Source organism: Bemisia tabaci, chromosome 9 (genome assembly GCF_918797505.1).
Source record: "Bemisia tabaci chromosome 9, PGI_BMITA_v3".
NCBI lineage: Eukaryota > Metazoa > Arthropoda > Insecta > Hemiptera > Aleyrodidae > Bemisia > Bemisia tabaci.
Window position 1 is genome coordinate 4,618,848 of NC_092801.1, and position 13,872 is coordinate 4,632,719.

Genomic DNA, 13,872 nt, shown 5'->3' on the forward strand with positions numbered 1-13,872 from the left:
AATTATTGCAAAATAATAGATTATAATACGGCCGCCAAAGTAACAAAAATAAATGTAAAGACGCATATAAAGGACGTAAAAAACAAAAACAAACTAATTTACATCAAAAGAAACATAATATGTAGAAGCTCGGAGTGTCGGAGTACGGGGGAGGTTCCGGGTTTTGGAGGAATAAGTTTTTAGCTGAGCTAAAAACTATTGTTCCAGGAACAAGTTCCTCGAAATAAGTTCCGCGAACCGCGCTCGTGTGGACAAAGCCTTAGAAGCGAGCAACAGTGTTATTTATTTTGTGAAAATGTCTCGACTGATTTTGTTCGACGATAACTGGAAGTCAGCTCCTTTGGCATAGATATCACGTGAATTTATTCGAAACTTGCTCCTTGTCTAGATTTCCTTATCTCCTTATATACAAACGTGACCACCCTTGTCTAGATTTCCTTATCTCCTTATATACAAACGTGACCACCCTTGTCTAGATTTCCTTATCTCCTTATATACAAACGTGACCACCCTTGTCTAGATTTCCTTATCTCCTTATATACAAACGTGACCACCCTTGTCTAGATTTCCTTATCTCCTTATATACAAACGTGACCACCCTTGTCTAATGGTACTTAACGAGCACTGGAAAAAAAGTCGCTTGAATTCAGAGTCCAGACTCTTCATAACATTGACAAGAAAAAATACTCTCGATTCAATCCGATTTTTCCTTGAATCGAAGAGCCGAGCCTCTTGATTCAGGCAGATTTCCTTTTGATCCAAGCGTAAAGTCCGATTATATCAAGAGTATTTCTTCTTGTCAATGTTTTTAAGAGTCAGGGCTCTAGGTCCAAGCGCCTGTTCTCCAGTGAGCAATATAACGGCTCAGCTTTCTGTTAAAACACAGAGACTACACTGGAAAAAAAAAACACATTGGATCTAGAGTCCAGCGGTCGATTATTGAATCGTCATCGAAAGAACTCGATCGATAAATCCCTATCTCGGCAATGCTTTTTATCGATCAAGGTCTTTCGATAACGATTCAACAATCGACCCGCAGACTCGTAGAAACATTGACAAGAAAAAATACTCTTGATTCAATCAGATTTAAGCTTAAATCAAAAGGAAATCCGCTCAAATTAAGAGGCTTGGCTTCTTCATTTAAGCAAAAATCCGATTGAATCAAGAGTATTTTGTCTTGTCGATGTTTTTAAGAGTCTGGACTCTAGATCCAATGTGTTTCTTTTTTTTTTTCCAGGCAATTTCGAAACAGTTGGGGCTACTCGGTTCAACACCGCCCATCCCTCTTTTATACAGTGTCAATAAAAATACACGGTATACCATGAGCTAGACTCGCCAGGGAGCTACTAAACCGAGGCGGAAATTCGGCGACGAATTTTCGTTACTCTCGAGTGGCCTCCACGTGATAGAATGAGCTAACGCTCGACGCCCCTTTCCGATAGCGGGCGCTGATGTGTCGATGCGGTCGGGAATCGTAACGCGGGGATTGAAAACATGCATCGAAAATGGAATGGACACGAACTCCCCCGATGATACCCTCTCCCGCTTCGTTACCGCGCGGTGATCCATTTAAAATTCACGTTTCATCGACACCACGTCGAAGAGGACAAATAATCTATTCCATTCCCGAGGGAGACCACACCGTTAAAAATTTGGGTTATTCACGGTTCCTCGTGTTAAGTTGGGCGAGTCCAGAGCGCGATTTCATCATTCACACAGTTCACTCGAAAATAAAAAACACATTGGATCTTGAGTCCAGACTCTTTAAAAACATCGACAAGAAAAAATTCTCTTGATTCAATCAGAATCTAGCTTAAATCAAGAACCAAGCCTCTTAATTTAAGCGGATTCCGTTTTGATTCGAGCAAAAATCCGACGAGAGCCGCGATAATAACTGCGCCGGCACGGCTATCACGCCGGATTTTTGAACCTTTCCATACCAATGCAGTCACCTGAAGATGGGCGGCCTGCCCACTCTAAATGGTCATAGTGCGTAGAGAACAATAAGAAAGTAAGTGCTAAATTATCGGTTTTCAAAAAAGTTTAAAGTTAATCAAATAAGAGCAAACATCCGATTGAATCAAGAGTATTTTTCCTTGTCAATGTTTTCAAGAGTCTGGACTCTAGATCCAATGTGTTATTATTTTTTTCCGGTGATCCGGTAAAATGATAAAACACGTGGTTGTATTAGCGGGTATGGATTCGGTCGGCATGAATCGATCGAAACATGAAAACACGAATTGATCGACGTGAATCGATAAACAAATTATTACAAAACCGGTGTCGATTCGATCGACATATCGATCGAAAAATAAATACGAGAATTATTCGACGTGAATCGATCGATGGTAAATTTAAACACACCCCTATCGATTCGATGGCACGAATTGATCGACGTGAATCGATAAACAAATTATTACAAAACCGGTGTCGATTCGATCGACATATCGATCGAAAAATAAATACGAGAATTATTCGACGTGAATCGATCGATGGTAAATTTAAACACACCCCTATCGATTCGATGGCACGAATTGATCGACGTGAATCGATAAACAAATTATCACAAATCGGTGTCGATTCGATCGACATATCGATCGAAAAATGAATACGAGAATTATTCGACGTGAATCGGTCGATGGTTAATTTAAACACACCCCTATCGATTCGATCGACATGAATCGATCGAAGAGCCAAAACGTGAACCGATCACCGTGATTCGATCGACAAACATGTGAGTCGGTCGTATTTTGTCGATCGATTCTACACCCTCCGTTGTCTATATATTATAGTTTTGGAATTTTTGCCTCCTTTCTGTTCCTGGTCTCCTGGTTTTATCTTATTTTTTATTATTAGACGACGACCATTTCGGGGGTTGTTTTCCCATCTTCGGTCCTTTGCTTCTTTTCGATCACTCCAGCTTGTTAGGTCATTTTGTGTTGGAGCTATATTTGCAGTTTTGTGAGTCGCGATAAGCTTCGTCAAGAGAATAAACTGTAGGTATGAAGCTCCAACACAAAACAACGTGACAAAGAAGAGCAAAAATAAATGCAGGCAAAACTGGGTGATCAGAAACAACGAACATGTGAAAAATTGCAAAATTATCATGGATCCTAAAATAAAAGTAAAAATGAAAAGAATATTTGTATATAATGGATTCAAGGATAGCAAATAAATTGGCGAGGAGGAAACAGGGTGAGATGGAATGCTATGAACCTTCCAAAAGATTAACCATTCCACGAGCAGTATATCAAAAGATTTTATGAAAGACACAAAATAAATTGTAAAGACATTAAAATCGCAGACACAGATGTTCGGCTTCACAAACACAAACCGAAGGATTTTTTTGAACATTAATCGGTTTGAGTTAAAAGCAACAGCGGGCCGATTATTGAAATTGATCAACAAAGCTGTAGATAAAGAAGACTAAAGGGATGTCGAGGGATTCTATGGGTGAGAGCGGGTTGTTGCAATGGACAAAGCGTTCAAGCCCATTAGCGCAAATCCTCCAAGTAGACAGCCCAAAAGCACAAATGGGACTATTTGCGCTTTTGGGCTGTGAGTTCGAGGGGCATCGGCCTGATCGATACATCGATATAATCGAAAGAAAGCTTGTGTTGAATGTGTGGCAACCTCTACCACCCCATACATTTACAATTTGGTAAAATGCTGTAACTGCCTGAATCATGGGCACCGCTCTGAATTCAATGGCAATCGGATATGTAAAAGCCAACCCCGATGTCACAAATGTGCCGAAATCCATGCAGCCCATGATATATGCCCAAACCAAGTAAAGTGCTATCACTGTCAACAAGCCCACCTTACATTCTCTAATACCTGCCCTGAATTGATAAAACAAAAAGTGATTAAACAAATTATGTCTTCCGAAAACCTCTCTTTTGAAGAAGCTTCTAAAGTACAGAAAATAAAAGAAGAACACTCTCAATCATTAGATTTAGCAGCCCGTTTAGTAGTTATACAGACTAAATTGAAAGAAGGACAACCTTTTGATATTAATAAACTTAATATTGGTAATTTCCCGCTTTTAAAAAATAAATACAGGGTTATTCAAAAGTTACGCACCACTGGCCATAACTTTAGTTCTAATTATGATATCGATTTGCGGTTTGTGGCGTCCTTCCTCATATCGAGGGGGAAACTTTTTGAGGTACTTTCCAGTTCTTCACCCCCCTAGGGGGAGGGGGGGCGGGGGGCAACTCAAAAATTTCAAATGGCAACCCCCATCATGCGATACATCGTTAGAAAGAGCATGAAAAAATAAAATTTTTAGCGCAAACCGGAAGTCGATCTGACCCCCCTATCAAAAGTTAGGGGGGTCCAAAGGTTATTTAGGGGGTCCGTACCTTCATTTTTTAGAGTAGCTTCGGCGGCTCTTGGACATACCATTTCTCTTTTCAAAGAGTCCTCGAATACTCTAAGTCTGATACCGAAGTCTTCATATTGCCCACGGGCCACCACAGGCTCCCCGAAGGGGAGGGGGGATGGGCCTGTTACAATGAAAAATTGCATTAAAATACGAAAAGTCACAGAAGTGCTTCAAACTTAGCATCAAATCCGAGTGGAAGTTCTTGCCAATGTTAACGCAAACGCAGCCTGCGAGTTTAAAGTGAGTTTTCAAAACTCTTAGCCCCCTGCCCCCCTCATTTTTGGTTGCAGAGCGGGTAAAAACCGGGAATTCACTACAAATAATGCCCGAAACTAATGTCCAACTTGAGAAGGACCCTTGAAACGTTGCGACCAGTCGGAGCATTGACATAAAGGGACTGCCGCCCCCTTAAAGTACGGAAACATCCATAAAACCCTAGCTGCCCCCCTCATTTTTCGTTGCGGAGCGGGTAAAAACCGGGAAAATCGCCAGAAATGATGCCTGAAACCACTGTAGAACTTGACGCGGACCCTTGAGACGTTGCGCACAGTCGGAGAACTGCAACACAGGAACTGCCGCGCACTTTAAGGATGGAATCATCCATAAAACCCTTCGCTGCCCCCCTCTTTTTTCGTTGCAGAGCAGGTAAGAACCGGGAAATTCGCCAGAAATGATGCCCCGGTTCTTACCTGCTCTGCAACGAAAAAAGAGGGGGGCAGCGAAGGGTTTTATGGATGATTCCATCCTTAAAGTGCGCGGCAGTTCCTGTGTTGCAGTTCTCCGACTGTGCGCAACGTCTCAAGGGTCCGCGTCAAGTTCTACAGTGGTTTCAGGCATCATTTCTGGCGATTTTCCCGGTTTTTACCCGCTCCGCAACGAAAAATGAGGGGGGCAGCTAGGGTTTTATGGATGTTTCCGTACTTTAAGGGGGCGGCAGTCCCTTTATGTCAATGCTCCGACTGGTCGCAACGTTTCAAGGGTCCTTCTCAAGTTGGACATTAGTTTCGGGCATTATTTGTAGTGAATTCCCGGTTTTTACCCGCTCTGCAACCAAAAATGAGGGGGGCAGGGGGCTAAGAGTTTTGAAAACTCACTTTAAACTCGCAGGCTGCGTTTGCGTTAACATTGGCAAGAACTTCCACTCGGATTTGATGCTAAGTTTGAAGCACTTCTGTGACTTTTCGTATTTTAATGCAATTTTTCATTGTAACAGGCCCATCCCCCCCCCCCCTTCGGGGAGCCTGTGGTGGCCCGTGGGCAATATGAAGACTTCGGTATCAGACTTAGAGTATTCGAGGACTCTTTGAAAAGAGAAATGGTATGTCCAAGAGCCGCCGAAGCTACTCTAAAAAATGAAGGTACGGACCCCCTAAATAACCTTTGGACCCCCCTAACTTTTGATAGGGGGGTCAGATCGACTTCCGGTTTGCGCTAAAAATTTTATTTTTTCATGCTCTTTCTAACGATGTATCGCATGATGGGGGTTGCCATTTGAAATTTTTGAGTTGCCCCCCGCCCCCCCTCCCCCTAGGGGGGTGAAGAACTGGAAAGTACCTCAAAAAGTTTCCCCCTCGATATGAGGAAGGACGCCACAAACCGCAAATCGATATCATAATTAGAACTAAAGTTATGGCCAGTGGTGCGTAACTTTTGAATAACCCTGTATAATCAATTAGAAACAGTTGGAACTGATAATAACGAGAAACACCAATACACTATCGATGATTTGCGTAGACCCTACTCAGATATAGTTTCTTCCCCGTCACCCACTCGTAAAAAAACCAAACAATCTTTAGAAGAGAATTTCCCCTCTGAACAATGGCTGAGTAATTATCATAGCCAAATCCCTAGAAACGTAACTAATAATACAGAAATAGAACCTAAGAAAGGGCTCTGGCCTATACCCTTAAATTAAGAGGCTTGGTTCTTGATTTAAGCTAGATTCTGATTGAATCAAGAGTACTTTTTCTTGTCGATGTTTTTAAGAGCCAGGACTCTAGATCCAATGTGTTTCCCCCCCCCCCCCCCCAGTGTAGATTAAGTATTTGTAAAATAGAAGGAGAAGTTGAGCGATTTTAAAAACACTGTAATCGCGCTGGTCCCAGTTCGCTAAATGAGATCCAAATAATCTATTCAATTTTCGGGAAGGTCCGGACTGCTAAATTGTTTGGCTCTTGGCGTTTCCTCGCACTAATCCCCGACTCGGAATTTCTCCTTAAGAAGCCACCAACGACCCACCCGGCAGTTAATCGAATTAACCAAGACCACCCCCCCCCCCCCCGACTTAACTAGGATCTCTTCTAATAATGCCAAAGTCATCTCGCCGAGGCCATCCAAGGCGAACGAAAGCCAAGCCCTACAAAACGCAGACCACTGGGATGAATCATTTCATGAAGAATAAGAATTTGGAGTTACAAGGATAAAATATCGCGTGAAATTTTATGAAATTGTCCTTTGAAATCTCAATAATTTTAATTTCAGCCTATTTTCGATGATATCCAGAAAACTTCCTGATATTTCACGTAGAATTTCAAGTGAAGAATACGTGAACTTTCACTGCTCTCTCCGGTTGTTGATGGAAAATTTCATGAAAAATGAGGATGTAAAACAAGGATGAAATTTCGCATGAAATTTTCCTTTAATATAGTAGAAATCTCAATAGTTTTAATGTCAGCCTATTTTCCATGATATTGCAAAAACTTAATGAATTTCACGTGGAATTTCAGGTGAAAAATACGTGAAATTTCACCGTAATCACTGCTCTCTCCGCACTCTGAGAGTATAGTCCAAACGACGGGATCAATAATTTGTAACACGGTGGGAGGATTCAAGCGATAGGAGCAAAAAACCGACAAGCAACTATTCGGCCTTTGGAGTAAGCATACGGTATCAAGTTAAATTGAAGGCGTTTTTAATTGGACGCCGTTCCTCGGCTCAAGGACACGAGCTCCGGCGCGGCGTTAGGTCATATTTCTTCGGACGTATTTCTTCCAAACGGAACTATGTGCATCATGACGTGAGCCCTGTTGAGCATGTATTCTTATGGGTCTCGTGGCTCATGTCTTAATGCACATAGTTTCGTTTGGCAGAGAACGACTTGTTCTCGTTTGTCCATTTGTAGAAAGTCCAACACTTCTCCCACCTTCTTCCTTAAATAAAAAATTGTATTCATTACGTTTGGAAACCGCTTCAAACGGAACTTTTTCGCACGTCTAAGGTGGGAAAGAAAGGTCATGTTCAGCTCGTTGGTCGCGGAGGATAAATCGTATTTCTGCGTTAAAGTTGCTCTCTACTCTACCCAAGTGCCTTCTCCTTATCTTGCAGTAACTTGTTTATTCTCCATACAAACTTTCCTAGTTTTACTTCCTGTATAAGTGGATAATCGGGTTTTACATTTTGTTTCTGGTTTGTGTTCCATTCCAACACTTCTCCCTCCTTCATTGTATGTTTTAAATATTAAATTTTGTTCATTACTTTTGGAAACTGCTTCAAAAGGAATAGGGTATGCCCTTCATTCATATTGAAATTGAATGCTATTGAACGAAGCGAAGATTGATTAGACAGCCAGCTCAAAGTGAACTCACTTTGGCGTTGAACGGCAATCACTATAAAATAGCGTGAAATAGGTATATTTTTATTCCAGGCTTCAGACCCTTTGAAATTTAGATTCTTCGCCAAGTAATTCAAAAAACGAACTAAGTTTGAAGTCTCTCAAGTGCATTTGCTATGCACTTTAAAACATTTTTAAAGACTTAAATTCGAAGTACATAATCGGTCATCTGCATCACGGGCGGGACTGCTTTAGAATTAACTGTCGGTAAAAATAGGGTTGTTTCACAGTTTTTTCAGTTATATTCATGAGAATTCTGTAATGTAATTTCTTATTAATAACAGGTTCATGAGTCCCGCTTTACTCAAAAAGTACATTGCACTCCCACTTTAAAATGGACTACATTTTGCAATTTGAAACTACAAATTCTAGCCCAGTTTAAAAACAACGTATGGGCCATTTGTTTCCCTATGCATATAAGAGTTTTTCTAGAGGAGCCAGAATAGTTCCAAATTGCAAAATGCAGTCCAAATATCACAAGAAAAACGTCCTTGCCATTAGTTTTCCCTGGAATGGATAACCAAGACCAATACTGCCGTGCTAAGGGGTAATTGTAAGCACACGCCAAATTTCCTCTTACATAATATTTATTTTTGAAAAATATTCACCAATTTTCTTTGACATTCGTGATATATTGAGGGAAATTGGCAACACGTGAAGGCTCATAGGACGTCCTTTCATAGTACGCCAGAAAACCACACCCTTCATGTAACGTGGTACCAAGTTATCCTGGCACAATCATAGCAGAAGAAATCATGTAAATTGCGTCCCGAGTTTCCAATTAAAACGCACTTGAATAACAAGATCCATTTTTACTTGCCGACGGCCGTAGACCGTGCAACGGTATGGGACACTAAAAGAACAACAGTGGCAATATTGCTGCAAAAAAGGGGTTTGCGTGCGGTCGGGAACTCTTCCGGCGTGCACGCAAAATGCAATTTCTCCGGCACGCGAGTAAAATAAGCCACCGGGGGCAACGCGGAAGGCTTCGCCATTAATGCAAGGAACAGGAACCATTCCGTCTTTCAACGTTGAAATACCTTATTACGACATGCATGTTTATGTTCGGTGCCTTACCTATAATAACACAAGATTAGTGATATCGGAGTGAGCAGTGCCGAGGCGTGAATGATCGACTATCGATATTTTCCCTTTTGAAGCAATGGTAAAGAATCGATTGTTAAGGTATTCGTTGCGGACACCCTGTTTATCGATCCTTTTCCATGGGTTTCAATGGTAGATCAATCGACAGAGCGGGAAGCAAGCTACGCCAATGGGAGTGCGGAGAAATACGTCTCGGTCGTAAGTGTTGGTGGTCTCGATGGACTACCCTCTGGGAAACCGACGAGTGGAGAGTGGGATTTTTAACAGCGTACGGAGAAAATGCACTTAAATTTGCACGAAAATCTGCACAGCCATTTTCGTGTAAAAAATATTAAATCACCCCATTAAATTTGGAAATACCTATGGCTTGGCTCCATTCTGTTTAACGCGGTTCATTTTGGTGTCCTTTGTCCTAGCGTCGCCGGTTTGTCATCTCCTTCACATGTCCGCGCATTTACAACAGAATGGACCACTAGACAAGGTACGAATTTAAGGATTCTGATGCATGTTTCTTGATCAGAATTTCACTTGAAACACGATTCTTGCATCGAAAGTTACCGAAATCATTTCATATCCAAGATATTAACATTTTTAAATTACATTGGTTATGGGCAATTTGAATTGCCCGATCACACGAAACTCAATACTCTACGTTAGTCCAATCGCCTACTACAACAGTTTCGGTAGGCTTCTCAATACAGCACTGTTCATTTCCCACCCTGTGTTGTTCAAACTATAAAAAACTTGCTACAGCTGTGCCAAAGCGTCAAGACTGAGGTTGCTAAATTTTTACATCGCAGAGAGTGTCATGGTAATGTTTCGTGTGCGGTTTGACTCACGTAGACTATTGAGTTTTCATGAGCGGAAGGTTTGAATTCACGCGTCAAGAAACATTAAATATATCGGTTAGGAGTTTATTTCAGTAATTTTCGTCGGGCAAATCGTGTTCTACGTAAAATTTTGGTTAAGAAAAGGGTAAAGGAATGCTGAACTTCGTACCTTGTCTTGTGGTCCATTTACAGCATTAACTTAAGAAGCCGGCTGACCTGACCTGACCCGTTGTTTCCGTTTTGCAGGGGTTCCACCAGCGGTACCTGCCGTTCCAGGCGGCGCCGACGTGCATCGTCCCTTTGGGCGTCAACGCCAAGGACATCCGGGGCCCGAACCACGAGTACATCATGAACGACGACCCGTGCGTCAAGTACCGCGACAACCTCTACTCCAAGAAGAACCGACAGCGGCGACTGGACTGCCGCAAGGCCGCCGACCGGATGTGGGCGGCCGTGAGCAAGGCCAAGCTCAACTGTCTTGACATCTACCACGGGCAGTGCATCCGCAACGACGCCACCGGCATGGGCGCCTGCTACGTCCTCGTCCGCCGGGCCCGCTACCCCAACTCCTTCTTCCTCGTCCTCCTAGACTCCTACTGCAAGAGGCTCCGGCTCCAGGCCTCCAACAACATCGACCCCCCCGTCAACGCCAGCAACGCCGTCAACCCCGACGATAACACCGACGCTGGCGACGATGATTATTGAGGGGCGGATGCACCTGCGCGCTACACGCGCGTCTTGGCCCGGAAAGCAGGATGCGATCCTACTTCGAGCGAGTTGCTACTCGGCTATACTGGAAAAAAAAACACATTGGATCTAGAGTCCAGATTCTTAACACATCGACAAGAAAAAGGACTCTTGATTCAATCAGATTTAAGCTTAAATCGAGAACCAAGCCTCTTAATTTGAGCGGATTTCCTTTCGATTTAAGCTTAAATCTGATGAATCAAGTGTCCTTTTTCTTGTCAATGTTTTCAAGTGTCTGGACTCTAGATCCAATGTGTTTTTTTTTTCCAGTGTACGAAGATTGCCGAACACGGCTGAAGGACTACTCGCCGCTCAAAACGCGCGTCTAGCTCGCAAATGTATCTGCCTCTTTAACCTTCGGTGAATCGAAAACAAAGGGAAAACCAGAGCAGCAGTTTGATTAGGGGTCACGTGGCACCCTCTACTTTCACGAGTCCTCTCTGAATGGCCAATCCGCTTGGTGCCCACTTTCCAGGGTTCTGATGGAATATAATACGGGACTCATTTTTCATCGAGAATATCTTGAAAAAAGGAACAATTAGTGCGTCGGAAATAATAGAAATCAATTCTCAATAATTTTCTGAAGAGATTCACGGGCAATAAATGACATTTTCTTCTCAAACACACCGAACAATTCGACCGGGAATTTTGTGGAATTACAAAACCAAGTTTCCCATTCCAAATTGAAAAAAAAAAATCCATTCCCAGGTCGAACTGTTTGGTGTGTTAGAGAAACACACGCTATGAACTACCCAAGAATCTCTTCTCAAAAACATGGAGAATTAGTTTCTGTAACCTCCGACGTATAAATCTTTCCTAACTCGAGGTATTTTCAACGAAAAATGAACCCCGTGTTATTTTGCTGAAAGGGCACCAGGCGGATCAGCCAATCAGCGACGACTCGTAAAGGTAGGGGGTGCCGCTCGACCCCGCAAATCAAATTCCTGCTTTTGTATTCTCTTTGGTGTCCAGAAAGTCCATAAGGTTATTAGAGAGAAAACGTCACTGCAACATAAAATCCTCAGACACTAAGTTTTAGGACCTCGCACACTAAGATTAATGAAATTAGTAAATTTTTCTGTAGCTGCATCCCAGTTTGATAGTTTCCTTCGCATTAAAATAAAGTCACTGTGATCTGGAAAAAACACTGCCTCCAAAATAGGCCGACTAAAAACCTACACCGCTCGGGCTATCAATGTTGCCACGAGCTCCTTGCTCCCTCTCGGCTGAAATGTTCGAGGAAATTTTTGATCATAGCGGCATTCTTGTTGTTTTAACAATAGTCAATAATTTATATTTTCACGAGAAAAAAGTAATGTCTACCCATAATAATGATACTTGGTACTGGGAAGGAAACAAATTAATTTTCGCTTCCTTACGTGATGAAACTAAATTTTGACAGGATTCGATTCGCAGGTTCAATAAAAGCAATTTTTATCTAAATGAATTGCGCTGTAAACAGGCACTCGGCGTCCAGAATCATGTAAATATAATTGAATATAATCTTCACACACCATTTTGCGCAAATTTACACGATAGACGTTGTAGCTGAAAAATTCACGCACGACTTGAGTGGTAATCCAAAACATTTCATTATGTGTACCGACCATTCGTGTTCGTGATGTATTTTGTGGCGCTTGCAGTGTAGCTCAGAATTTACTTTGGTCTCTGTGCCATTGTTTAAATTTTAAATCTAATGCATGCGTCTAATTAATCTAAAGATTTTGTATTCTTAAATATCTCGGATTTGATAATGTATAAACATAACATTATAAAGCGAACATAATATGAATTATATCTATTACACTTGTGACGGTATTTTAGTCCGGCTGCTGTGCATTTCCAATCAAAAGGGCTTCGAATAAAATATAATTTTTGAATGAGCTGCTTTAATTTTATTTCTAAGGATTCTTTCGGGATTAACCGAGACTTTACCAACTTGGTTGATCGTCTAATTTGAAATTGCGCTGTCTGTGCTATCAAATTAAGAAGGTGGTAGTACAGAGGAATAGAAAGGAGAAGCGTTCAGAAGCGTGGGACTGAAGGATAACTATTTTCACAATAGTTTCAATTCGTTTGGACAATTTCAAGGATTTCCAATTGGGCTAACACATTCACAGCCGCATCTATTCAACCTCCCCTTCTCAAGTAAGAATTAGATGTACTAAAGTTAGAAAGTTACGAACGGAATAATGGCGGCGGTGCCGTCACTTTTGTGAAAATAACTCTCTGCGACAGCTGTGGATATAACGCAGTACAAATAGCTGCATGGATCCTGGAAGTTTTGCCTCTGCAGTTAAGTCTAAAGAGTTAGATCGCTCGGAAAGTCTTAAGATTCGATTAAAAAGCCTCGTCGGCCATAATTGATAGAAATTAGGAAAATCTGATCGCTTGGCATGCGATTGACAATGCTCAGTCCTTCAATGCTGCCTTCAGCAGCACCATCACAGATGGAAAAGACTATAGGTTCATTTTAAGGGTATCTTTCTATCATAAGTCGTGGCAGTCATTAGCCACATTTTCGATGATGGTACTTGACCTGATATTGCCTCTATTGCCGACCTATTGCTTACACTCCAAGAACTTTGAATGTAAGTCGACAAAATTATGGACTACCGGATTAAGAAGCATTCAGTTCATTGACAATTCTGAGTTCTTAAATGCTGCTTTCAGCAGCACAGCCATAGACGAGGAAGAGGGTCACCAAATGAAAGGCCATCTCTACCTATTTATTTATCTATGACCCTCTCATTAGATTCAGAATGTCAAAAATGTGGCTGCGGTGTATGCTAAGACGAACAGCTCAATTTCAGAGTTTTCTTAAAATCTCTGAATTCTTTCTTTCTTTCCTCTCTTACGTTGGAGAACCCTTCACATACCCTGCCTCTTGTGTAATTAATTATACCACTATAGGTTTTGTCATACCATACATTTTCCCCGTTTTTTCCAACATTTCTCTTGTGCAATTTTATTGGTAGGCAAAATGTTTCTACAGATCTGGGTGTTTCCATGGAAATTTAAAAACCACTAGTGCGACACACAAAAGAAGGTATGTAGATGTTAAATAATCGAATTTGGAATGCACTTCTGGCTCTACAAATGCAGTGCTACTTTAACCGAACCCTGAAATTCCATAATAATGTAACGTAACCCTCCAATTTCTTTGTGATTTAACATACGTAACAATTACGTGG

The 13,872-nt window shown here is 41.7% G+C and overlaps 2 protein-coding genes across 7 annotated transcripts in view; one reads left to right on the forward strand and one right to left on the reverse strand.

The window, feature by feature from the left end:
* Mctp (multiple C2 domain and transmembrane region protein) overlaps positions 1 to 13,872 on the reverse strand; it is a 338,130-nt gene that overhangs the window by 188,464 nt on the left and 135,794 nt on the right. The window lies entirely within an intron of this gene.
* Positions 1 to 13,872, forward strand: part of LOC109041622 (uncharacterized) — a 92,794-nt gene that overhangs the window by 18,180 nt on the left and 60,742 nt on the right. For 2 of the 4 annotated variants that reach the window (XR_011900546.1, XR_011900545.1), the window contains exon 3: positions 10,178 to 10,316. The exons of 1 other annotated variant lie outside the window; for it this stretch is intronic. Coding sequence is in view for 1 of the 3 variants with exons in the window: in XM_072304487.1 (XP_072160588.1) it covers positions 10,178 to 10,636 (459 nt within the window). In the remaining 2 variants the exon portion in view is untranslated. Of the gene's footprint in view, positions 1 to 10,177; positions 12,562 to 13,872 lie in introns of those variants that run through there. One more of the 4 variants, XM_072304487.1, reaches the window with a different exon arrangement.